Source organism: Hyperolius riggenbachi, chromosome 10 (genome assembly GCF_040937935.1).
Source record: "Hyperolius riggenbachi isolate aHypRig1 chromosome 10, aHypRig1.pri, whole genome shotgun sequence".
Lineage (NCBI taxonomy): Eukaryota > Metazoa > Chordata > Amphibia > Anura > Hyperoliidae > Hyperolius > Hyperolius riggenbachi.
Window position 1 is genome coordinate 246,292,997 of NC_090655.1, and position 26,802 is coordinate 246,319,798.

The 26,802-nt window shown below is 44.1% G+C and overlaps 2 protein-coding genes across 2 annotated transcripts in view; one reads left to right on the forward strand and one right to left on the reverse strand.

Annotated features, from left to right (window-relative positions):
- On the forward strand, positions 1–3,470 carry LOC137535818 (zinc finger protein ZFP2-like). Its single transcript, XM_068257711.1, has 2 exons — positions 1–207; positions 2,212–3,470. Exons 1-2 carry the CDS (start codon positions 3–5, stop codon positions 3,468–3,470), a joined length of 1,464 nt encoding a protein of 487 aa, XP_068113812.1. The 5' UTR covers positions 1–2.
- The window catches only part of LOC137537038 (zinc finger protein Xfin-like), a 525,741-nt gene that overhangs the window by 398,445 nt on the left and 100,494 nt on the right, over positions 1–26,802 (reverse strand). The gene's annotated exons all lie outside the window — the stretch shown is intronic.

A 26,802-nucleotide genomic window follows, 5' to 3' on the forward strand; every position in this document is an offset into this window, starting at 1 on the left:
CTATGGATGAGGGTGACCTGATGGGGACAATTAAAGGTGAAGAAGAGACATATGTGAGGAGTGATCAGCAGTCTGTGGAGGGGGGTGACATGGTGATAAGTAAAGAGGAAGAAGAAGATACATATGTGAGGAGTGGTCAGCAGTCTATGGAGGAGAGTGACATGAGGACTACTAAAGAGGAAGACACTGTTACAGAGGGCAGAACAGGTGAGTAATCAGCAGTAAATGTAGAATAAATGTGTATCTGTATTGCTGTTATAAATGTCACTGTTCACAGACTGGTCATATTAGGGGTTATGTTATGCACTCATGTTAGATTTTTGCCATCTATAACTATCATTCATGATAATATTTGGTGACAGCTTGCTAACAATAGCAGTACAGACACCCTGAGGAAGAGAAAGGTCTCTTTATTCTCTCACACTGGGCTGCCCTCTTTTCCTCTGAGATTTCAGCAGTGGCCTTTTGCTAGTATCAGCAGCACTGATTAACCTAATAAAGTGTTACATTCCTGCTAATTTAGTTCCAGTGCTTATCCCCATATGTCATCGTTCTGCCACCTTAGTGTGATCCCTGGTTGCTTAGCAACCAAGGATGCTATCTATGGGGAATTGCCTGCGTCTCAGCTCTTTCTATGTGTCTGACACAGCTGAGCATGAGGCCCAGAAGCAGAGTATTGTGATGCCAGCTACCTGTGAGTATGGAGTGTTGGGTTAAGAAGTGCGGCTATACAGTGATACAGCCTCGGATGACTCATCCACCAGTGTGAAAACAGCTGTCAGGCTTACACTAGTGCCCTCCACCCACTGCCTGACTCTTCCCATCACCACCGTATGTCAGGCTTGCTTTAGTGCCCTGCACCCACTGCCTGACTCCTCCCATCTCTTCAGTATATCATGCTTGCTTTAGTGCCCTGCACCCACTGCCAGATTCCTCATCACCTCGGTATATCAGGCTTGCTTTAGTGTCCTACCCACACTGCCTGACTCCTCCCATCACCTCGCTATGTCAGGCTTGCTTTAGTGCCCCGCACCCACACTGCCTGACTCCTCCCATCACCTCGGTATGTCAAGCTTGCTTTAGTATCCTACCCATGCTGCCTGACTCCTCCCATCTCCTCAGTATATCAGGCTTGCTTTAGTGCCCTGCACCCACTGCCTGACTCCTCATCACCTCGGTATGTCAGGCTTGCTTTAGTGTCCTACCCAAACTGCTTGACTCCTCCCATCTCCTCAGTATGTCAGGCTTTCTTTAGTGCCCTGCACCCACTGCCTGACTCCTCCCATCACCTCAGTATGTCAGGCTTGCTTTAGTGCCCTGCACCCACTGCCTGACTCCTCCCATCACCTCAGTAAGTCAGGCTTGCTTTAGTGCCCTGCACCCACTGCCTGACTCCTCATCACCTCGGTATGTCAGGCTTGCTTTAGTGTCCTACCCACACTGCCTGACTCTTCCCATCCTCAGTATATCAGGCTTGCTTTAGTGCCCTGCACCCACTGCCTGACTCCTCCCATCACCTCGGTGATAAAGAAAGTGGCCAGTCTAATAAACATAATTTGAAAAATCTGGAAGCCCAATGCGATTCTCATTTTCAAATAAAAAAACAAAAAACTGTTAAATACGTTTTTTGGGGACAATTTTGCTATTAATCCCCTCTGCCATTCTGTTTTTTTGGACAGTTTTGACACATTTTTTAAAATATATTGGGGCTGCAAATAGGCCCTTGAAGCGAATGGGAAAAGTCGCCTAAAAAACAAAAAGTCAGATACTTACCTAAGAAGAGTAAAGGCTCTAGGTCCTAATGAGCCTTTCCTCTCCCGGTGCCCTCAGTGCAGCTCAGGATGTCCCGTTTGAATCCCCCGCTGCGGGGGACTCCGGAAGTCTTTGGGAGCGCTGTCCTGCGTGGTTGCTTGATGGAGGGCGCTCGCACGTGTGCAGAATGGAGCTGGCCTCCTGTAATGAGCACAACCTTCTGAAGTTCTCTGTCAGGCTGATAGTGATGGTCAGTGACATGCCAATAACTCTGAGATGGTGAAAATTATATTCTTATTATATGCAGAGTTACGCAGATGCTGCATCTGGCCCATTTCCAATCTGCGTCATCTTTGCATCATTTTGGAATTATCAGCAGCTCACTGACCAACCCTAATGATAATTATTCCTCCCCTCAGAAATCTCTAACCGAAAGTGATGATGTTTCTCTATTTGCAGCGCGGAGTCCCGGCATCAGGAACCTCTCAGAGACTCATCTCTCTGTATCCACAGACTGTACATCCAAGGATGATCTCATTGGACAAGAGTCATCTGCAGATATCCTGGTTACCCCAAATATTCCCCCAGACTCCCCTCACCTGTCTAACCCCGAGAAGCCTCATACCCAGCAGAGCTCTCCCACTGCTGGAGGGTCTTATTCCTGTTCCACATGTGGGAAGGGGTTTGTAGGGAAATCAAACCTTGTCAGACATGAGAGATCTCACACTGGTGAGAAGCCCTATTTATGTGCTGAGTGTGGGAAATGTTTTGGGCAGAAGGGACACCTTTTAACACATAAGAGATCTCACACTGGTGAAAAGCCCTATTCATGTGCTGAGTGTGGGAAATGTTTTGGAGAGAAAGGAAGCCTTATCAAACATGAGAGATCTCACACTGGTGAGAAGCCCTATTCATGCGCTGAGTGTGGGAAATGTTTTATTCAGAAATCATACCTTATCATTCATGCGCGAATTCACACTGGTGAAAAGCCCTATTCATGTGCTGAGTGTGGGAAACAGTTTGGGCGGAAAGGAAGCCTTGACATTCATGAGAGATCTCACACTGGTGAGAAGCCCTATTCATGTGCTGAGTGTGGGAAATGTTTTGGGCAGAAGGGACACCTTTTAACACATAAGAGATCTCACACTGGTGAAAAGCCCTATTCATGTGCTGAGTGTGGGAAATGTTTTGGAGGGAAAGGAAGCCTTATCAAACATGAGAGATCTCACACTGGTGAGAAGCCCTATTCATGCGCTGAGTGTGGGAAATGTTTTATTCAGAAATCATACCTTATCATTCATGCGCGAATTCACACTGGTGAAAAGCCCTATTCATGTGCTGAGTGTGGGAAATGTTTTGGGCGGAAAGGAAGCCTTGTCATTCATGAGAGATCTCACACTGGTGAAAAGCCCTATTCATGTGCTGAGTGTGGGAAATGTTTTGGACAGACAGGAAGCCTTCTCAATCATAAGAGATCTCACACTGGTGAAAAGCCCTATTCGTGTGCTGAATGTGGGAAATGTTTTGGAGAGAAAGGAAGCCTTGTGAAGCATGAGAGATGTCACACTGGTGAGAAGCCCTCTTCATGTGCTGAGTGTGGGAAATGTTTTGCTCAGCAACAAGACCTTATCATTCATGAAAGAAGTCACACTGGTGAGAAGCCTTATTCTTGTGCTGAGTGTGGGAAATGTTTTGGACAGAAAAAAAAAACTTGTTAAACATGAGAGATCTCACTCTGGTGGGAAACCCTAATCATGTGCTGAGTGTGGGGATGTTTTGAGCATAAATCACAGCTTGTGAGACATTTGTGTTGTGTGGGAAATGTTTTGGCCATAAGTGTTATTTTCCAATGTTCTACTTCTTGCAAAGTGCACATGGCAGCATTTTTAAACTGAATCCTAAGGACTCTCTCATGCTGCTGAATGCATTGGATTGTTGCAGCTGTTTGACTGCCTATAACTCCTTCAACATTTCAAGCAGTTGCATACGTTTGTAAGCGTTGGTCCCTAGTGTATGTCAAGCATTTTCCAGGTTGTGGCATTGGCTGGTTGAATGCTCTGCTACCATATATTGAGCGTTTGTTGAGCGTTCACCTGGCGTTTAATAGGCTTTTTGACAGAAAGACATAGGAATCTGGATCCTTTCTGCTTCTGTGCTGAGAGTGTGAAGAGTGCTACAGTGTGTGCTGCTCCTTTCAGGCCCCTGTAAGCCACCATGTAGAGTAAATGAACAGACGGCACTAACGGGGATGGGAGCTGTGGCTTCCCTGGAAAGCACACAGTTTGACTGGTGTAAACTTTTCAAAGGTTTAGGGAAATGCAATTACCTTCTTTTGGTTTTAATGTCCTTATCTTATCCCTGGGAAGCTCTGTTATTTGCATGCTTAGATAAGCTTGATACTGTAGCTTAAGGTGGCCATACACTTATAGATTTGCAGCAGATTCGACCATCAGATAGATTTCTGTCAGATTCCTGTCAAGTCGAATCTGACAGTAATCTATCTGATGTGTGCAAACACTAGGAACAGATTTTCAATAGATTTCAGAATGAAATTTTTGGTGATCGATGTACAGTGGTTTGCAAAAGTATTCGGCTCCCTTGAAGTTTTCCACATTTTGTCATATTACTACAACAAACATGAATCTATTTCATTGGAATTCCACGTGAAAGACCAATACAAAGTGGTGTACATGTGAGAAGTGGAACGAAAATCATACCTAATTCCAAACATTTTTTACAAAATCAATAACTACAAAATGGGGTGTGCGTAATTATTCAGCCCCCTGAGTCAATACTTTGTAGAACCACCTTTTGCTGCAATTACAGCTGTCAGTCTTTTAGGGTATGTCTCTACCAGCTTTGCACATCTAGAGACTGAAATCCTTGCCCATTCTTCTTTGCAAAACAGCTCCAGCTCAATCAGATTAGATTAGATGGACAGCATTTGTGAACAGCAGCTCTCAGATCTTGCCACAGATTCTCGATTGGATTTAGATCTGGACTTTGACGGGGCCATTCTAACACATGGATATGTTTTGTTTTAAACCATTCCATTGTTGCCCTGGCTTTATGTTTAGGGTTGTTGTCCTGCTGGAAGGTGAACCTCCGCCCCAGTCTCAAGTCTTTTGCAGACTGCAAGAGGTTGTCTTCCAAGATTGCCCTGTATTTGGCTCCATCCATCTTCCCATCAACTCTAACCAGCTTCCCTGTCCCTGCTGAAGAGAAGCACCCCCAGAGCATGATGCTGCCACCACCATATTTGACAGTAGGGATGGTGTGTTCAGAGTGATGTGCGGTGTTAGTTTTCCGCCACACATAGCGTTTTGCATTTTGGCTAAAAAGTTCAATTTTGGTCTCATCTGACCAGAGCACCTTCTTCCACATGGTTGCTGTGTCCCCCACATGGCTTGTGGCAAACTGCAAACGGGACTTCTTATACTTTCTGTTAACAATGCCTTTCTTCTTGCCACTCTTCCATAAAGGCCAACTTTGTGCGGTGCATGACTAATAGTTGTCCTATGGCAGGAAACAAAGCAAGCGCTCACCAATATGGGCCGCATCTGAATGACTCACCACCTCATATGCACCGCTTAAATAGCTCAAATACACACTCAGCAATCAGACAGATGCAAAACATATGCAAAACTAAACTAAATACTTACCATGCAAAACAGGATAGCACAATGGGTGCTGCTAGCCTGGTAATTATAGAACTGTGGATACAAAATATAGGTAAAAGGCTGCGCATCCCTGACCCAATACTGTACAATTGAATGGTTAATCGCTGTGGCGCACACCGCCCCCCCTGGACTAAAATGTACGCCCGCATCCAAACAATGCAATACTGGTCTATGGAGAAATTTTAGCTTCCATCATAGTTTTGCATGCAAAAATATAGATATACTGGACATCTGCACCAACGTTGAGGTAAATCTCCAGAGCAGATGTCCTAACACTAAACTGACCTAAGTTAAAAGCAAATGTCTTTACCCTGGCAGCTGCTATGCTAAAATGTGTAACTTACATTCAATACAGACAGCAGGAAACAAAGCAAGCGCTCACCAATATGGGCCGCATCTGAATGACTCACCACCTCATATGCACCGCTTAAATAGCTCAAATACACACTCAGCAATCAGACAGATGCAAAACATATGCAAAACTAAACTAAATACTTACCATGCAAAACAGGATAGCACAATGGGTGCTGCTAGCCTGGTAGTTACAGAACTGTGGATACAAAATATAGGTAAAAGGCTGCGCATCCCTGACCCAATACTGTACAATTGAATGGTTAATCGCTGTGGCGCACACCGCCCCCCCTGGACTAAAATGTACGCCCGCATCCAAACAATGCAATACTGGTCTATGGAGAAATTTTAGCTTCCATCATAGTTTTGCATGCAAAAATATAGATATACTGGACATCTGCACCAACGTTGAGGTAAATCTCCAGAGCAGATGTCCTAACACTAAACTGACCTAAGTTAAAAGCAAATGTCTTTACCCTGGCAGCTGCTATGCTAAAATGTGTAACTTACATTCAATACAGACAGCAGGAAACAAAGCAAGCGCTCACCAATATGGGCCGCATCTGAATGACTCACCACCTCATATGCACCGCTTAAATAGCTCAAATACACACTCAGCAATCAGACAGATGCAAAACATATGCAAAACTAAACTAAATACTTACCATGCAAAACAGGATAGCACAATGGGTGCTGCTAGCCTGGTAGTTACAGAACTGTGGATACAAAATATAGGTAAAAGGCTGCGCATCCCTGACCCAATACTGTACAATTGAATGGTTAATCGCTGTGGCGCACACCGCCCCCCCTGGACTAAAATGTACGCCCGCATCCAAACAATGCAATACTGGTCTATGGAGAGCTTTTAACTTAGGTCAGTTTAGTGTTAGGACATCTGCTCTGGAGATTTACCTCAACGTTGGTGCAGATGTCCAGTATATCTATATTTTTGCATGCAAAACTATGATGGAAGCTAAAATTTCTCCATAGACCAGTATTGCATTGTTTGGATGCGGGCGTACATTTTAGTCCAGGGGGGGCGGTGTGCGCCACAGCGATTAACCATTCAATTGTACAGTATTGGGTCAGGGATGCGCAGCCTTTTACCTATATTTTGTATCCACAGTTCTGTAACTACCAGGCTAGCAGCACCCATTGTGCTATCCTGTTTTGCATGGTAAGTATTTAGTTTAGTTTTGCATATGTTTTGCATCTGTCTGATTGCTGAGTGTGTATTTGAGCTATTTAAGCGGTGCATATGAGGTGGTGAGTCATTCAGATGCGGCCCATATTGGTGAGCGCTTGCTTTGTTTCCTGCTGTCTGTATTGAATGTAAGTTACACATTTTAGCATAGCAGCTGCCAGGGTAAAGACATTTGCTTTTAACTTAGGTCAGTTTAGTGTTAGGACATCTGCTCTGGAGATTTACCTCAACGTTGGTGCAGATGTCCAGTATATCTATATTTTTGCATGCAAAACTATGATGGAAGCTAAAATTTCTCCATAGACCAGTATTGCATTGTTTGGATGCGGGCGTACATTTTAGTCCAGGGGGGGCGGTGTGCGCCACAGCGATTAACCATTCAATTGTACAGTATTGGGTCAGGGATGCGCAGCCTTTTACCTATATTTTGTATCCACAGTTCTGTAACTACCAGGCTAGCAGCACCCATTGTGCTATCCTGTTTTGCATGGTAAGTATTTAGTTTAGTTTTGCATATGTTTTGCATCTGTCTGATTGCTGAGTGTGTATTTGAGCTATTTAAGCGGTGCATATGAGGTGGTGAGTCATTCAGATGCGGCCCATATTGGTGGGCGCTTGCTTTGTTTCCTGCTGTCTGTATTGAATGTAAGTTACACATTTTAGCATAGCAGCTGCCAGGGTAAAGACATTTGCTTTTAACTTAGGTCAGTTTAGTGTTAGGACATCTGCTCTGGAGATTTACCTCAACGTTGGTGCAGATGTCCAGTATATCTATATTTTTGCATGCAAAACTATGATGGAAGCTAAAATTTCTCCATAGACCAGTATTGCATTGTTTGGATGCGGGCGTACATTTTAGTCCAGGGGGGGCGGTGTGCGCCACAGCGATTAACCATTCAATTGTACAGTATTGGGTCAGGGATGCGCAGCCTTTTACCTATATTTTGTATCCACAGTTCTGTAACTACCAGGCTAGCAGCACCCATTGTGCTATCCTGTTTTGCATGGTAAGTATTTAGTTTAGTTTTGCATATGTTTTGCATCTGTCTGATTGCTGAGTGTGTATTTGAGCTATTTAAGCGGTGCATATGAGGTGGTGAGTCATTCAGATGCGGCCCATATTGGTGAGCGCTTGCTTTGTTTCCTGCTGTCTGTATTGAATGTAAGTTACACATTTTAGCATAGCAGCTGCCAGGGTAAAGACATTTGCTTTTAACTTAGGTCAGTTTAGTGTTAGGACATCTGCTCTGGAGATTTACCTCAACGTTGGTGCAGATGTCCAGTATATCTATATTTTTGCATGCAAAACTATGATGGAAGCTAAAATTTCTCCATAGACCAGTATTGCATTGTTTGGATGCGGGCTTACATTTTAGTCCAGGGGGGGCGGTGTGCGCCACAGCGATTAACCATTCAATTGTACAGTATTGGGTCAGGGATGCGCAGCCTTTTACCTATATTTTGTATCCACAGTTCTGTAACTACCAGGCTAGCAGCACCCATTGTGCTATCCTGTTTTGCATGGTAAGTATTTAGTTTAGTTTTGCATATGTTTTGCATCTGTCTGATTGCTGAGTGTGTATTTGAGCTATTTAAGCGGTGCATATGAGGTGGTGAGTCATTCAGATGCGGCCCATATTGGTGAGCGCTTGCTTTGTTTCCTGCTGTCTGTATTGAATGTAAGTTACACATTTTAGCATAGCAGCTGCCAGGGTAAAGACATTTGCTTTTAACTTAGGTCAGTTTAGTGTTAGGACATCTGCTCTGGAGATTTACCTCAACGTTGGTGCAGATGTCCAGTATATCTATATTTTTGCATGCAAAACTATGATGGAAGCTAAAATTTCTCCATAGACCAGTATTGCATTGTTTGGATGCGGGCGTACATTTTAGTCCAGGGGGGGCGGTGTGCGCCACAGCGATTAACCATTCAATTGTACAGTATTGGGTCAGGGATGCGCAGCCTTTTACCTATATTTTGTATCCACAGTTCTGTAACTACCAGGCTAGCAGCACCCATTGTGCTATCCTGTTTTGCATGGTAAGTATTTAGTTTAGTTTTGCATATGTTTTGCATCTGTCTGATTGCTGAGTGTATATTTGAGCTATTTAAGCGGTGCATATGAGGTGGTGAGTCATTCAGATGCGGCCCATATTGGTGAGCGCTTGCTTTGTTTCCTGCTGTCTGTATTGAATGTAAGTTACACATTTTAGCATAGCAGCTGCCAGGGTAAAGACATTTGCTTTTAACTTAGGTCAGTTTAGTGTTAGGACATCTGCTCTGGAGATTTACCTCAACGTTGGTGCAGATGTCCAGTATATCTATATTTTTGCATGCAAAACTATGATGGAAGCTAAAATTTCTCCATAGACCAGTATTGCATTGTTTGGATGCGGGCGTACATTTTAGTCCAGGGGGGGCGGTGTGCGCCACAGCGATTAACCATTCAATTGTACAGTATTGGGTCAGGGATGCGCAGCCTTTTACCTATATTTTGTATCCACAGTTCTGTAACTACCAGGCTAGCAGCACCCATTGTGCTATCCTGTTTTGCATGGTAAGTATTTAGTTTAATTTTGCATATGTTTTGCATCTGTCTGATTGCTGAGTGTGTATTTGAGCTATTTAAGCGGTGCATATGAGGTGGTGAGTCATTCAGATGCGGCCCATATTGGTGAGCGCTTGCTTTGTTTCCTGCTGTCTGTATTGAATGTAAGTTACACATTTTAGCATAGCAGCTGCCAGGGTAAAGACATTTGCTTTTAACTTAGGTCAGTTTAGTGTTAGGACATCTGCTCTGGAGATTTACCTCAACGTTGGTGCAGATGTCCAGTATATCTATATTTTTGCATGCAAAACTATGATGGAAGCTAAAATTTCTCCATAGACCAGTATTGCATTGTTTGGATGCGGGCGTACATTTTAGTCCAGGGGGGGCGGTGTGCGCCACAGTGATTAACCATTCAATTGTACAGTATTGGGTCAGGGATGCGCAGCCTTTTACCTATATTTTGTATCCACAGTTCTGTAACTACCAGGCTAGCAGCACCCATTGTGCTATCCTGTTTTGCATGGTAAGTATTTAGTTTAGTTTTGCATATGTTTTGCATCTGTCTGATTGCTGAGTGTGTATTTGAGCTATTTAAGCGGTGCATATGAGGTGGTGAGTCATTCAGATGCGGCCCATATTGGTGAGCGCTTGCTTTGTTTCCTGCTGTCTGTATTGAATGTAAGTTACACATTTTAGCATAGCAGCTGCCAGGGTAAAGACATTTGCTTTTAACTTAGGTCAGTTTAGTGTTAGGACATCTGCTCTGGAGATTTACCTCAACGTTGGTGCAGATGTCCAGTATATCTATATTTTTGCATGCAAAACTATGATGGAAGCTAAAATTTCTCCATAGACCAGTATTGCATTGTTTGGATGCGGGCGTACATTTTAGTCCAGGGGGGGCGGTGTGCGCCACAGCGATTAACCATTCAATTGTACAGTATTGGGTCAGGGATGCGCAGCCTTTTACCTATATTTTGTATCCACAGTTCTGTAACTACCAGGCTAGCAGCACCCATTGTGCTATCCTGTTTTGCATGGTAAGTATTTAGTTTAGTTTTGCATATGTTTTGCATCTGTCTGATTGCTGAGTGTGTATTTGAGCTATTTAAGCGGTGCATATGAGGTGGTGAGTCATTCAGATGCGGCCCATATTGGTGAGCGCTTGCTTTGTTTCCTGCTGTCTGTATTGAATGTAAGTTACACATTTTAGCATAGCAGCTGCCAGGGTAAAGACATTTGCTTTTAACTTCGGTCAGTTTAGTGTTAGGACATCTGCTCTGGAGATTTACCTCAACGTTGGTGCAGATGTCCAGTATATCTATATTTTTGCATGCAAAACTATGATGGAAGCTAAAATTTCTCCATAGACCAGTATTGCATTGTTTGGATGCGGGCGTACATTTTAGTCCAGGGGGGGCGGTGTGCGCCACAGCGATTAACCATTCAATTGTACAGTATTGGGTCAGGGATGCGCAGCCTTTTACCTATATTTTGTATCCACAGTTCTGTAACTACCAGGCTAGCAGCACCCATTGTGCTATCCTGTTTTGCATGGTAAGTATTTAGTTTAGTTTTGCATATGTTTTGCATCTGTCTGATTGCTGAGTGTGTATTTGAGCTATTTAAGCGGTGCATATGAGGTGGTGAGTCATTCAGATGCGGCCCATATTGGTGAGCGCTTGCTTTGTTTCCTGCTGTCTGTATTGAATGTAAGTTACACATTTTAGCATAGCAGCTGCCAGGGTAAAGACATTTGCTTTTAACTTAGGTCAGTTTAGTGTTAGGACATCTGCTCTGGAGATTTACCTCAACGTTGGTGCAGATGTCCAGTATATCTATATTTTTGCATGCAAAACTATGATGGAAGCTAAAATTTCTCCATAGACCAGTATTGCATTGTTTGGATGCGGGCGTACATTTTAGTCCAGGGGGGGCGGTGTGCGCCACAGCGATTAACCATTCAATTGTACAGTATTGGGTCAGGGATGCGCAGCCTTTTACCTATATTTTGTATCCACAGTTCTGTAACTACCAGGCTAGCAGCACCCATTGTGCTATCCTGTTTTGCATGGTAAGTATTTAGTTTAGTTTTGCATATGTTTTGCATCTGTCTGATTGCTGAGTGTGTATTTGAGCTATTTAAGCGGTGCATATGAGGTGGTGAGTCATTCAGATGCGGCCCATATTGGTGAGCGCTTGCTTTGTTTCCTGCTGTCTGTATTGAATGTAAGTTACACATTTTAGCATAGCAGCTGCCAGGGTAAAGACATTTGCTTTTAACTTAGGTCAGTTTAGTGTTAGGACATCTGCTCTGGAGATTTACCTCAACGTTGGTGCAGATGTCCAGTATATCTATATTTTTGCATGCAAAACTATGATGGAAGCTAAAATTTCTCCATAGACCAGTATTGCATTGTTTGGATGCGGGCGTACATTTTAGTCCAGGGGGGGCGGTGTGCGCCACAGCGATTAACCATTCAATTGTACAGTATTGGGTCAGGGATGCGCAGCCTTTTACCTATATTTTGTATCCACAGTTCTGTAACTACCAGGCTAGCAGCACCCATTGTGCTATCCTGTTTTGCATGGTAAGTATTTAGTTTAGTTTTGCATATGTTTTGCATCTGTCTGATTGCTGAGTGTGTATTTGAGCTATTTAAGCGGTGCATATGAGGTGGTGAGTCATTCAGATGCGGCCCATATTGGTGAGCGCTTGCTTTGTTTCCTGCTGTCTGTATTGAATGTAAGTTACACATTTTAGCATAGCAGCTGCCAGGGTAAAGACATTTGCTTTTAACTTCGGTCAGTTTAGTGTTAGGACATCTGCTCTGGAGATTTACCTCAACGTTGGTGCAGATGTCCAGTATATCTATATTTTTGCATGCAAAACTATGATGGAAGCTAAAATTTCTCCATAGACCAGTATTGCATTGTTTGGATGCGGGCGTACATTTTAGTCCAGGGGGGGCGGTGTGCGCCACAGCGATTAACCATTCAATTGTACAGTATTGGGTCAGGGATGCGCAGCCTTTTACCTATATTTTGTATCAATAGTTGTCCTATGGACAGAGTCTCCCACCTGAGCTGTAGATCTCTGCAGCTCATCCAGAGTCACCATGGGCCTCTTGACTGCATTTCTGATCAGCGCTCTCTTTGTTCGGCCTGTGAGTTTAGGTGGACGGCCTTGTCTTGGTAGGTTTACAGTTGTGCCATACTCCTTCCATTTCTGAATGATCGTTTGAACAGTGCTCTGTGGGATGTTCAAGGCTTCGGAAATCTTTTTGTAGCCTAAGCCTGCTTGAAATTTTTTAATAACTTTATCCCTGACCTGTCTGGTGTGTTCTTTGGACTTCATGGTGTTTTTGCTCCCAATATTCTCTTAGACAACCTCTGAGGCTGTCACAGAGCAGCTGTATCTGTACTGACATTAGATTACACACAGGTGCACTCTATTTAGTCATTAGCACTCATCAGGCAATGTCTATGGGCAACTGACTGCACTCAGACCAAAGGGGGCTGAATAATTACGCACACACCACTTTCCAGTTATTTATTTGTAAAAAATGTTTGGAATTTTCGTTCCACTTCTTCTCATGTGTACACCACTTTGTGTTGGTCTTTCATGTGGAATTCCAATAAAATTGATTCATGTTTGTGGCAGTAATGTGACAAAATGTGGAAAACTTCAAGAGGGCCGAATACCATTAGATCCAATGCAACCCTATGGACCATCGACCTGCTGCCAGCAGCAGATCAACCTAGATTTTCCACCCTGTCAGATTGATAAAATCGATTGAAATTGGCAGCAAATTGATCGATCGATAGATTTGATAGAATTGATTTCCGGTCTGATTGTCCTGACGAGGCGTGGGATCACGCGAAATAGCTGTTGACACAAACTCTTTTTACCTTTTGTAACCGTATTTGTACCGTGCTTGAATAAAACAATCCTGTTTCTGAGTTCCAAAATCCGCATCTCTTTTGTGATAATTTGATTCCATAGAATCGTTTGATCGATCGATAGCTGAAATCGACCAGTATATGGGCCCCTTTAGAAATAAAACCTTCCCCCGATCCTGCTGGCACTGCACAGTAGGCCTGAACAATTTTAGGAAAAAATTGAATTGAGCGATTCACGATTTCCTTCAAATCAAGCTTTGTTCCCCCTTTGTGCCTCTCTGTCCCTGTCTCTCTTTATGCTCCCTATGTGTGTCTCTGTGTCTCCTTTGTGTCTCTTTTTTTGCCCCTTTTGTCTGTACTCGCTCTGTGTCTCTCTGTGTTTCCTGTATGTCTCTCTGTGCCCCCTCTGGGTCTCTCTCTGTGCCCCCTCTGTGTCTCCTGTATGTCTCTCTGTGCCTCCTCTGGGTCTCTCTCTGTGCCCCCTCTGTGTCTCCTTATGTCTCTCTGTGCCCCCTCTGTGTCTCCTGTATGTCTCTCTGTGCCCCCTCTGGGTCTCTCTCTGTGCCCCCTCTGTGTCTCCTGTATGTCTCTCTGTGCCCCCTCTGTGTCTCCTGTATGTCTCTCTGTGCCCCCTCTGTCCCTCAAGCTGCAGCAGTGCTGGACATACCTTCCAGCACGAGTCCAGCGATGCCCATCCATCCTTTTCGCCTCCTGCAGGCTGTACGGCATACTTCCTGTATGTCATGTGACATACAGGAACCAGAAAGTATGCCGTGCACAAGAGCTGGAAAACAGCAATAGAGGACGGACAGCATTGGACTCGTGCAGAAGGTATGTCCAACACTGCGGATGCTGCGGGACGCACGCGACAGGACTTAGGGGAAAGTTTGAAGCTGCTTCTTCAAAGTTCTCCATGTGGAAATTACATCATTGCCATAGTCACCGCTTTGATGTTTCCGATCTTGATCGTGATCTTGGTGATCGCGATTTCAATTTAAATTCAATTTATCGTTCAGGCCTACTGCACAGTTCCTAAAAGTTAGAGGAAGGCACCCAAACCAGGAAAAAATAAAAATGGGGGACTTAGACACAGGACATTTATATTGTGCTTATCTCCTGGCAGACTCAAAGCAGTAGAACAGCAGCCACAATGACACACTCTATAGGCAATAGTAGTGTTGGGGAGTCTTGCCCAAGGTCTCCTACTGAATAGGTGCTGGCTTACTGAACAGGAAGAGCTGAGATTTGAACCTATGTCAGAGGCTGAGCCCTTAAAGTGGAATGAAACCCAGCATTTCTTCTTTGCTCTAAAACATTATTTACAGCATATATACAACCAGCATTTTTTTTTACTAGAACAGCATTCAAAGGGTTACACACAGGAATGGAAAGTTCAGTGCAGAGAAATCTGGACGCATCCGAAGTTTAGATAATGTTATCTTGTGTTTACTTAATTGTATCAAGTGAGGAATGTGACACATTCTCTGACTTTGCAGAAGCTCGTGGACACAGCCAGAAACTCAAAGCATTTCTGCCTTCAATACACAATGAATAAAACCAGTAATGAATAAAATGCAAAGTCAGCTCTCAAAGCAAAAAAATGTACTTTTGGGAACTTGTAATTTCTAAATGAATAATAATATTTATGCACAAATGCAAATATGATAACCGTATGGCATGTAAATAGTAGGAAAATGTGTTTTTATTGAATATTATGTCAGGGTTTTATACCGCTTTAACCAGTACGCTATCCTGCCACTGGGGCTAGTGTATAGGGACCTATTTAAGAAAAAAGGGGGTTAAATATATATTTGGGGCATTATCTTTTCTGATTTGATTGTAAGTTTGTACAGTCAGTGCAGTGTCTGACTGGGAGGTTGCAAAACTGTTGAAATCCACCTGCTGGCCAAGCAGCAGTAACCCTGTGTTATTACTCCCAGTAGAAAACTATAGCAAATCTTCCCTGTGAGCAGCAGCACATGATTACTGCTGCTTGGCCAGCAAGCGGATTTCCTCAGCTTTACCACCTCCCAGTCCGACACTCAGTCAGTGTAGTGTACTACTGTCCTGTGTATTCTGTATTCTGTGCATAGCTTAGGATAGAAGCTCAGTTAGGTTAGCTGTGCTTGTAGTACAGGCCAGGCCTGTGTAGGTAGGTGTTAGGGATTCCCTGTTAGGGATCTGCACTGTTAGTTTATTTCAGTGTTATAATAGTTTAGCAGCAGCAGCAGCAGGCCAGCATTACTGTCTGTCACTCTCACTGTGATTCTGTTGCCTGTAGTGTGACAGTCTTATGGTACCCATACACGGTACAATAAAGACGTTGGATATTCCCGTTTTTTCGACCAAAACAATCGAATCGAATGAAAGTTGAAAAGAATCTTTTTTTGCAATCAAGAAAAACGAACGATTATCCCGTTTTTTTTCTATAAAAATCCTATCAGACATGTTGGAAAAATCTTTATATTCGATCTAATGGAATAATCAAACTAAATGATCTAATTGAAAAAAAATGAAAAATTGTACCATGTATGGGCTCCTTAAGACTCACTCTCTGCTCTATCCTAGTGTGTGTTTAACTTAGCCAGAGTCAGTTTACTTTAGTGACTTGTTGTTCACTCATTGACCGTGTAGTGAAGTGAAGTGAACTATCTGTATTTTCAGTTAGTTCATTATTATATAGAGTAGTATAATGTATTCTACTAGTAGTGTAACCAATAGTTTTTTTTGAGGGGGTGGAGTTAATTTATTAAAAAAAAAAAAAAAACCTATCCCTTTTTGTATCTAGTGTAGTAATCTATACTTTTTTCACATCAGTGAGTGACCTAGCTAGTGGTGCTAATAGTAGCAGACTTTTAGTAGCGTAGGTCCTCACTGAGCGTTTTTTTTTTAGGGGGGGGAGGGGAGGGGGGTTTGTCTTGGTTTTTTTTGTTTGTGGAAAAAAGAAATAAAAAACCCCATTTAAATTTGACTGTCACCACTCACCACACATTTTTGCAGTAAAAAAGAAAGCACACTTTTCCCGCTTTCCATTTTTTCCATATTAAATTATTAGTGTCTGTCTGTAGGATGTCTGCCAGGGGCAGGAGAGGCAGTGCCATCGCCGCCACCAGCCAGCGGGCACTCGGCCTTGGGAAAGAGAGCTGAGAGGCGTGGTGCAGAGGCACATGGGTTTGCGCCCATCTTTGACCAGGGACGATCTGCTGGAAGGTGTGCGGAAAATTGTTTGCCATATCCACCGCTCCGCCACTGCCTCAGCAGCCCTGGCCCAGCTGCAGCAGAACTAGGGCCTGCCAAGACACCGGCTCATTAGTGATATGCTAACTTGCTGGTTCTCCACCCTTGCGATGTTGGAGCAGCTGTGCCAGCAGAGGAGGGCTGTCACACGCTACATCATGGATGAGAATGTAGCCGGCTGCACAAATCTCCAGGTCATTCCATCTGCGAATTGGGGGAAGATGAAGCAGGTGTGCCTGGTGTTGGTTCACTTCCAGCAGGGAACCAACATGGTGAGCCGAGAGCGGGCATCCCTCTGCGAGTGGTTTGCCTGCTGGACAGAGTAGTGTTTGATCTGCTGGAAGAGGGAGAGGCAGCAATGAACTAGCTGGATCAGCAGGCACAGTCCACCTCTCAGGAGGAGGAGGAGGTCTTGCAGGTGGTGGAGGAGGAGTTGGAGGTGCCTGACCTTGGTTCAGAGGGGGAACTGAAGAGTGCCGCTGCAGTGGTGCACAGTTGGTGAAGGCCGAGGGACGACACACAGACTCAGCAGCAGGCAGATGAGGACAGGCGTGTCGGGGGTGGATGATGATGTGGCTGCCTTGCCGCAACTCTTCCCCATGGGAGCGCACATGCTGCATTATCTGCGCAGAGACCCCTGGATGATCCAGATGCGTGTGAGGGAGGACATCTGGATAACCATGATCCTGGACCCATGGCTGAAGGGAAAGCTGGGTCAATTCATTCAGCATGGAGACACTGAGGTTCAAACAAGGGAGTTGCAGGAGGCCCTTGTTTGTAGACTGGAGGAAGCCTTCCACCCACTCCACTGTCCAGCCAACCCAGCAGCAGGTGCCTGTGACCAGAAGCAGCAGCTGGCAACCAGGAGATCTGCTGAGTCTGACAAGGCAACTTTACAGGGTGGAGCTGCCCAGAGAGAAGGTGCCAGCAGCATCCTCTAGTCAGCACCAGCGGCTGACCAGCATGGTGGCAGTCTACATAGGGGTCCTTCAATGGGCTTGACATGAGTGCCCCGTGAACCCCATGGAGTACTGGATCAAGAGACTGTAGATCTGAAGGGAGCTTGCCCAGTACACCTTGGAAGTCCTTTCCTGCCCCCCTTCCAGCGTGCTCTCGGTGAGATGCTTTAGTGCGGCTGGTGACGTGGTCACAGAGAAGCGCTCTCATCTGTCCACCCAGTCTGTGGACAGACTCCCCTTCCTGAAGATGAACCAGGCTTGGGTTGAAGGCGAGTTCCTGGCCCCTTGAGTAGGTGTGAGGGAGAAATGAAGTGGCTGGGATTGCTTTGCCTGCCTGATCAACCTTTACCACCACAACCTCCTGCTAATCAAGCCCGGTTCATTTTATCTTTGCTGTGGTACCACCGCCAGGTTCCATGGCCTACCCTACATGCTGCTGCCCCACGCTGCTACTGTTGCTAGTGTGCTGAAATAGCTCTGCTGTGCTGTTAAAGAACAAATATTAGCCATACTATGCCAGGGAATAAAAACACATATTTAAGTAGAAACCTACTTGCTCTACTTGTATAACACATGTATTGCCCTGTACACTTTTTGTTTTCAGGGTATTTTATATAGGGAAATTGACATAATTCTGTCCATGGCAGGGGCCATCTTGGGTCCCACAGGCTTCGGCGCCCCCCCCCTCGCCCCGCATCCCCCCGTCACATCTCCTCTCCTCCCCGCACTATTACTCAGTGAAGCGGGGAGGAATAAAAGCAGTGTGCACCGACTCACCTCCATATGGTTCCACGCGCTGGAGTTTCCGTCTATACACTCTGCAGTACCACCGGCGGTAGAGGGGGGAGGGATGTGGGGAGAGGCGGGATGCGGCAGAGCGGGGCACTCAACAGGAGGGGGGCCAAGATCAGTGACGGAGGACAGCTTCTGTTCCCCCTCTCTGTACCCTAGAAGCTGTAAGGGAGTAAAGAACAGGCGGCCAATCAGAGAAGAACAGAGGTGAGAGACAGAGGCTTCAGCCAATCAGGCTGAATTAGCATACATTACAAGAGCCTGGGGACTAATAATCTTTTTGAAAAAAAAAAAAGGGAAATTGATTTTAAACTTCTGAATTGCCTTGTTAGCATCTTTTTTACTTACTTAGCAGTTTGTAATAGAGAATTGATTATGGATTTTATGCCTGACAGTTACTCTTAAAGAAAAAAAAAAAAAATATATATATATATATATATATATATATATATATATATATATATATATATATATATATATATATTTGCGGTGTCTGGGATAAAAATTGTGTTGTCTGAGTTGTCGGGAAGCCCCGACTACGGTTGCATGACCACTTCCTGTAACCTCACGGTGTTGTTTTGGTTCGCCTACTCTGCTGCTGCCACAGGCTACTAGTACTTCTCCTGCTGCTGTTCTAATTTCTGGTACATATAGGTGTGTTCCCACCACCAGGGTCCACACTTTACGCTGCTGCCCTATGCTAGTGCTGTTGCATTTAAAAATTAGCTATTGTTGTAAAAAAAAACAAAAAAAACACGCTACTACTCCTCCCCCTCCTCCTCCTGCTGCTGCTTTCCCCTCCTCCTGTCTGTACTCCCACCACCAGGGTCCACAGTCCAAGGCACTGCCACCACACGCCACAGCTGTTGCTAGCTATTGCGCCAAAAATTTTGTTGTAAAAAAAAAAAAAAATGTCTGTGTCCAATACACAACTGGGACAGCACAGTTTTCAACCCAGACACCTCATTTTTTTTTAACAACCACCAAGCTATTTTTTGGCGTAATCGCTAGTGGCGCGTGGCAGCAGATCCTTAGACTGTGGGTTGAAAACTGTGCTGTACCAGTTGTGTATTGGGCACAATGGGCTCTATTCACAAAAGTTCTTATAAATTATTTATCACCTATTTGATAAAAATATCCTTTCAGCACATTTACAAGCAAAATAATCACTCAAAGTAAATTGTTCCTGATTAACTTAATTTCGATATTACTTTTCTTACCCTAATTATATTTTTGCTCTTTGGGAGCTTAAAAATGTAACCTAGATAAGGTGAAAATAAGTAAGAAAGCTTTGTGAATCATGCCCATTGTGGGCTTCGCGACCGCTGCCTGGAATCTCCTGGTGTTATACTTGTGTTTGACAGCCGCGGTACCACCTCCACGTGTCTTGGCCTACTCTACTGCTGCCACTACTCCTCCTGCTGCATTTCCCTCCTGCTCTCTGTGCTCCCACCGCCAGAGTCCACAGTCTAAGGTGCTGATGCCACACGCCACTAGCTATTACGGCAAAAAACAGCTAGGTTGTTTACAAAAAATAAAAAAATTGAGTTGTCTGTGTTGAAAACTGTGCCATCCCAGTTGTGTATTGGACACAATGTGGGCTTCACGACTGCTTTCTGGAACCTCCTGGTGTTATACTTGTGTTTGACAGCTGTGGTACCACCACCAGGTACCATGGCCTACTCTGCTGCTGTCCCTACTGCTCTGTTGCTGGCCCTACTACTCCTCCTCATCCTGCTGGATTTACCTCCTGCTGCCTGTGCTCCCACCACCAGGGTCCACATTACAAGGTGCTGCTGCCACATGCCACTGCTGTTACTAGCTATGATGCCAAAAAATAGATTGGTTGTTAAAAAATAAATTGAGGCGTCTGGGTTGAAAACTGTGTTGTCCCAGTTGTGTATTGGACACAATGTGGGCTTCATGACCGCTACCTGGAACCTCCTAGTGTTGTTGCTGAGTTTTTTACAGCTGTGCTCCCACCGCAAGGGGTCACGGCCTAAGCAAATTCCTCCCCCTCCTGCTGTTATTTCTTTGAATTATTGCTGTGGTACCACCACCAGGTTCCATAGCCTACTCTGCAGCTGCCAATTTCCTCATCCGCATTTTTTTATATTGCTGTGGTACCACCGCCAGGTTCAATAGCCTTCTTTGCTACCAGCTAATCCTTCTGCTACTCATGCCAATGTCACATGCATGATGCAACAGAAAAAAAGAAAAAGATTAAGAAGATTGAGTACAAAAAGATGGTGAAGAAGAAGAACTGATGATGATGAATAATTAAGAAGAATGGAGAAGACCATGTTGATGAAGTACGACTTACACGGATCGGATAAATATCATACATATCAAAACTTTTTTTTTTTTTTACTTTTTAGACCTCCACACATATATAATTACTATTTATTTAAACAAACATGATGCATTAGGCATCATTTCATGAAAAAAAGTGTTTGGAAGCAATTTAAAGACCATTCGTGATTCTTGATGTAGTGCGTAATTCCAACTCGAAACCGCAATCAAATTTGAAACGCTGATTCTATCTGTAATCATGATCATGGCTGATCCAGAAGTGGGTGGAGCCATCATCGAAATCACTCGAATCTGGGATCGGGGGTATCAGAGCACCACTGTGTCCCACTATGGTGCAATCTGAATTTGTCAGAATTTGCTTCCTTTATTGATGTGAGATTCTGGATCTGGAGGGGGATACATATACCGTATATACTCGCATATAAGCCGACCTGCATATAAGCCGACCCCCCAAATTTCCCCTGAAAAACCAGGGAAAATGATTGACCCCCATATAAGCCGGGGGTAGGAAATGCTGGATTGGTGCAGCCCCCCAGTGTGTCCCAGTATAGCTAGTATAGTGCCCAGTATGGGTAGGTAGTGCCTCAGTATAGCTAGTATAGTGGCCAGTTTAGCTAGTATAGTGCCCAGTTTACCTAGTATAGTGCCCAGTATAGCTAGTAAAGTGCCCAGTATAGCCAGTATAGTGCCCAGTATAGCCAGTATAGTGCCCAGTATAGGTAGGTAGTGTCCAGTATAGCTAGTATAGTGCCCAGTATAGCTAGTATAGTGCCCAGTATAGTGTCCAGTATAGGTAGGTAGTGTCCAGTATAGCTAGTAAAGTGTGCCCAGTATAGCTAGTAAAGTGCCCAGTATAGCTAGTAAAGTGCCCAGTATAGCTAGTATAGTGCCCAGTATGGCTAGTATAGTGCCCCAGTATGGCTGGTATAGTGCCCCAGTATGGCTAGTATAGTGCCCCAGTATGGCTAATAAAGTGCCCAGTTTAGCCAGTATAGTGCCCAGTATAGGTAGGTAGTGTCCAGTATAGCTAGTATAGTGCCCAGTATAGCTAGTATAGTGCCCAGTTTAGGTAGGTAGTTGCCTGTATAGTGCTCCCCCCGAGGCCGCCGCTGCTATTACCTGCTTAGGCAGCGGCTTCCTCTAATCCGCGTTCCCCTCTCATGTTGCATATAAGTGTATCACAGCAGTGCGCCCGGCGCTGCTGCTGTGACGATGCAAGGGGCAGGAAAGAGCGCGGCTCCCTGTAGCGGCGATCTGTATCACCGTTACCAGGGGAACCGCTCTTTCCTGCCGCCTGCATCGTCACAGCAGCAGCTCCGGGCGCGCTGCTGTGATACACTTATATGCAACATGAGAGGGGAACGCGGATTAAGAAGCGGCCGCTGCCTAAGCAGGTAATAGCAGCGGCGGCCGCGGGGGGAGCGGGGAGCAGACCACCAGGAAAGACTCGCATACAAGCCGACCCCCCAACTTTTGACCCCCTTTTTGGGGGTCAAAAATTCGGCTTGTATGCGAGTATATACGGTATTCACCACCTGTACCATAATAATCATTGTAAATCTTGGTCTCAAATAGTTGTGGAATTTCACCTTCCTAGGCATTCCCGCTTCAGGTACTTTAACCTCAGGCATGCAGCCGCAGACCAATGTGGGGGTGTGACTGCTGACCTGGGCCCAGGCACTATGGAAATATGACTGCTACATAAGGAGCTGGAAAGCCTCCTATCCAGGTTCTACTCCAATCTTGCTGACTACGAACATGCTCATAGACTAGCTAAGACTAGGGCATTATGAGAGGGGTGGGGAGGAGTGAACTGACTTTGGGGACACATATATAAGGACGGTAATTTGCTCACAAGATAAGTTGGTTCAACTGTGCTGGTTTCACCAGATATACTTTACTCCTGTTAAAATATCCAAATTCTTGGGGATGTGAGTGATGTTTGTTGGAGGTGTGGTCATAGTCTTCCTGTAGTGTCCTCTTATAAGTCTTGTCTGTTGGGATTGATAGAGGAATGGTCCTTGAAAAAGAATAAAAAAAACTTTGTTAGACTGTTGTTTTTATGCTAAAATGTCCACTGCTGTAGAATAGAAAAAAAAATCTGAACCCCATCTTACTTTAAGAATGCACTTAATTAATACTTCTCTTCCGTTATATAAACTGACCTGGTTGGAAAGAGGGGCGGACTCCAAATTTAAAGAGAAATCGCAACCAAAATTTGAACTTTATCCCAATCAGTAGCTGATACCCCCTTTCCCATGAGAAATCTTTTCCTTTTCACAAACGGATCATCTGGGGGCTCTGTATGGCTGATATTGTGGTGAAACCTCTCCCACAGTGTGATGTCAGGACCATGGTTCTGACATCACACTGTTGGAGCCTTGTTGCATTGTGGGAAATATCAGCTGTTTCCAACTGCCAAAAAAGCAAGCAGCATCTACTTCCACTGACATTACCTGCCAGCAGTAAAAATGTCACCATGTGATGAATGTCAGAATGTAAATCAGGAAGAGGAAAGATTTTATAATGGGCAAACACTGACAAAATAATTTATACATAATTATTGAAAAAATGAAACACTTTTTTTATTACATTTTTTTTCACTGGAGTTCCTCTTTAAAAAGGTCTAGAAAGCCCTGTTTGCAATGTGCTGGTTCGGTCAATAATCTACATGTAACTCTTAGCATTGTGGACTCCCTCTGATAGATGATCAGATATGTGCTTGTGGTTCCTCCACACCACACCTCTGTGATGCTTTGTGCAGTCCTGGTCTGGGATTTCTTACTGGTCCATAGATGTTATGTGTATGACTTGGGTAACTTATGATGCAATCCTGTATGTTCTTCATGCTACTGAACGGCTATATGTCTACTACTGTATTTATTTGACTTTGTCTAATGTTTTATATCTCTGTGATATGGCCTGATGTATCCTAAATATGTCTTGCACTGTCAATGGGTTATTTTGTGTTGCTTTTGTGTGTTTTGATAAACGATAAACAGATTTCAAAATAATATTATATACATATACATATATATACAGTGGCTTGCAAAAGTATTCGGCCCCCTTGAAGTTTTCCACATTTTGTCATATTACTGCCACAAACATGAATCAATTTTATTGGAATTCCACGTGAAAGACCAATACAAAGTGGTGTACACGTGAGAAGTGGAACGAAAATCATACATGATTCCAAAAATTTTTTACAAATAACTCTCAGAGTGGGGTGTGCGTAATTATTCAGCCCCCTGAGTCAATACTTTGTAGAACCACCTCTTGCTGCAATTACAGCTACCAGTCTTTTAGGGTATGTCTCTACCAGCTTTGCACATCTAGAGACTGAAATCCTTGCCCATTCTTCTTTGCAAAGCAGCTCCAGCTCTGTCAGATTAGATGGACAGCGTTTGTGAACAGCAGTTTTCAGATCTTGCCACAGAGTCTCGATTTGATTTAGATCTGGACTTTGACTGGGCCATTCTAACACATGGATATGTTTTGTTTTAAACCATTCCATGGTTGCCCTGGCTTTATGTTTAGGGTCATTGTCCTGCTGGAAGGTGAACCTCCGCCCCAGTCTCAAAGCTTTTGCAGTCCCCAAGAGGTTTTCTTCCAAGATTGCCCTGTATTTGGCTCCATCCATCTTCCCATCAACTCTGACCAGCTTCCCTGTCCCTGCTGAAGAGAAGCACCCCCAGAGCATGATGCTGCCACCACCATATATGACAGTGGGGATGGTGTGTTCAGAGTGATGTGCCGTGTTAGTTTTCCGCCACACATAGCATTTTGGCCAAAAAGTTCCATTTTGGTCTCATCTGATCAGAGCACCTTCTTCCACATGTTTGTTGTGTCCCCCACATGGCTTGTGACAAACTACAAATGGGACTTCTTATGCTTTTCTGTTAACAATGGCTTTCTTCTTGCCACTCTTCCATAAAGGCCAACTTTGTGCAGTGCATGACTAATAGTTGTCCTATGGACAGATTCCCCCACCTGAGCTGTGGATCTCTGCAGCTCGCCCAGAGTCACCATGGGTCTCTTGACTGCATTTCTGATCAGCGCTTTCCTTGTTAGGCCTGTGAGTTTAGGTGGACAGCCTTGTCTTGGTAGGTTTACAGTTGTGCCATACTCCTTCCATTTCTGAATGATCGCTTGAACAGTGCTCCGTGGTATGTTCAAGGCTTTGGAAATCTTTTTGTAGCCTAAGCCTGCTTTAAATTTCTCAATAACTTTATCCCTGACCTGTCTGGTGTGTACTTTGGAGTTCATGGTGTTGTTGCTCCCGATATTCTCTTAGACAACCTCTGAGGCTGTCACAGAGCATCTATATTTGTACTGACATTAGATTACACACAGGTGCACTCTATTTAGTCATTAGCACTCATCAGGCAATGTCTATGGGCAACTGACTGCACTCAGACCAAAGGGGGCTAAATAATTACGCACACCCCACTTTGCAGTTTTTTTTTGTTTTAAATGTTTGGAATCATGTATGATTTTCGTTCCACTTCTCACGTGTACACCACTTTGTATTGGTCTTTCACGTGGAATTCCTTTACTTTAATGGAAATACTTTTGCAAGCCACTGTGTATATATATATATATATATATATATATATATATATATATATACTGTATATATAATAATATCAACTTCTATTAATATCATAATGATATAGGAAGCTATGAAAGATTATAGTAACCTAGATAAAAGGAGAAAGAAGCCTAAGAAAACAAAAACAAATAGATGAAAAAAGGTCTATTTATGTAGGTCTGTCCTCTTGTCTAATGGCTGACAATTGAGATATAATATCCTCAGGTCCCAGCTGCTGGGACGAGCATCCCGTTTAATCATGGGGGAATATAGTTCAGAAAGTATGTCTCCCATGGATCCCATATTTTATCATATCTGGATTCTGTGTCTCGTAATAGGGCTGTTATGAGGAAGATTGTGGAGAAGGACCGATTCCAGACCTTGGGGGACCTGCGGAAGCAGTGGACTGAGTCTGGAGTAGAAACATCCTGAGCCACCGTGTACAAGTGTGTGCAGAAAATGGGCTACAGGTGCCACATTCCCCAGGTCAAGCCACTTTTGAACCAGAAACAGCGGCAGAAGCGCCTGACCTGGGCTACAGAGAAGCAGCACTGGACTGTTGCTCAGTGGTCCAAAGTACTTTTTCGGATGAAAGCAACATTTGCATGTCATTCGGAAATCAAGGTGCCAGAGTCTGGAGGAAGACTGGGGAGAGGGAAATGCCAAAATGCCTGAAGTCCAGTGTCAAGTACAGGTCAGGCACTTCTGCCGCTGTTTCTGGTTCAAAAGTGGCTTTACCTGGAGAATGTGGCACGTGTAGCCCATTTCCTGTACACGCCTGTACACGGTGGCTCTGGATGTTTCTACTCCAGACTCAGTCCACTGCTTCCACAGGTCCCCCAAGGTCTGGAATCGGTCCATCTCTACAATCTTTCTCAGGGTCCGGTCACCTCTTCTCGTTGTGCAGCGTTTTCTGCCACACTTTTTCCTTCCCACAGACTTCCCACTGAGGTGCCTTGATACAGCACTCTAGGAACAGCCTATTTGTTAAGAAATTTCTTTCTGTGTCTTACCCTCTTGCTTGAGGGTGTCAATGATGGCCTTCTGGACAGCAGTCAGGTCGGCAGTCTTACCCATGATTGCGGTTTTGAGTAATGAACCAGGCTGGGAGTTTTTTAAATCCTCAGGAATCTTTTGCAGGTGTTAAGAGTTAATTAGTTGATTCAGATGATTAGGTTAATAGCTTGTTTAGAGAACCTTTTCATGATATGCTAATTTTTTGAGATAGGAATTTTGGGGTTTTATGAGCTGTATGCCAAAATCATCAATATTAATACAATAAAAGGCTTTGAACTACTTCAGTAGTGTGTAATGAATCTAAAATATATGAAAGTCTAATGTTTATCAGTACATTGCAGAAAATAATGAACTTTACCACAATATGCTAATTTTTTGAGAAGATCCTGTATATAGGATCCATGGGAATATGAATACCTGTTACTTTTAGGATCAAAGTTTGGATTTCTGC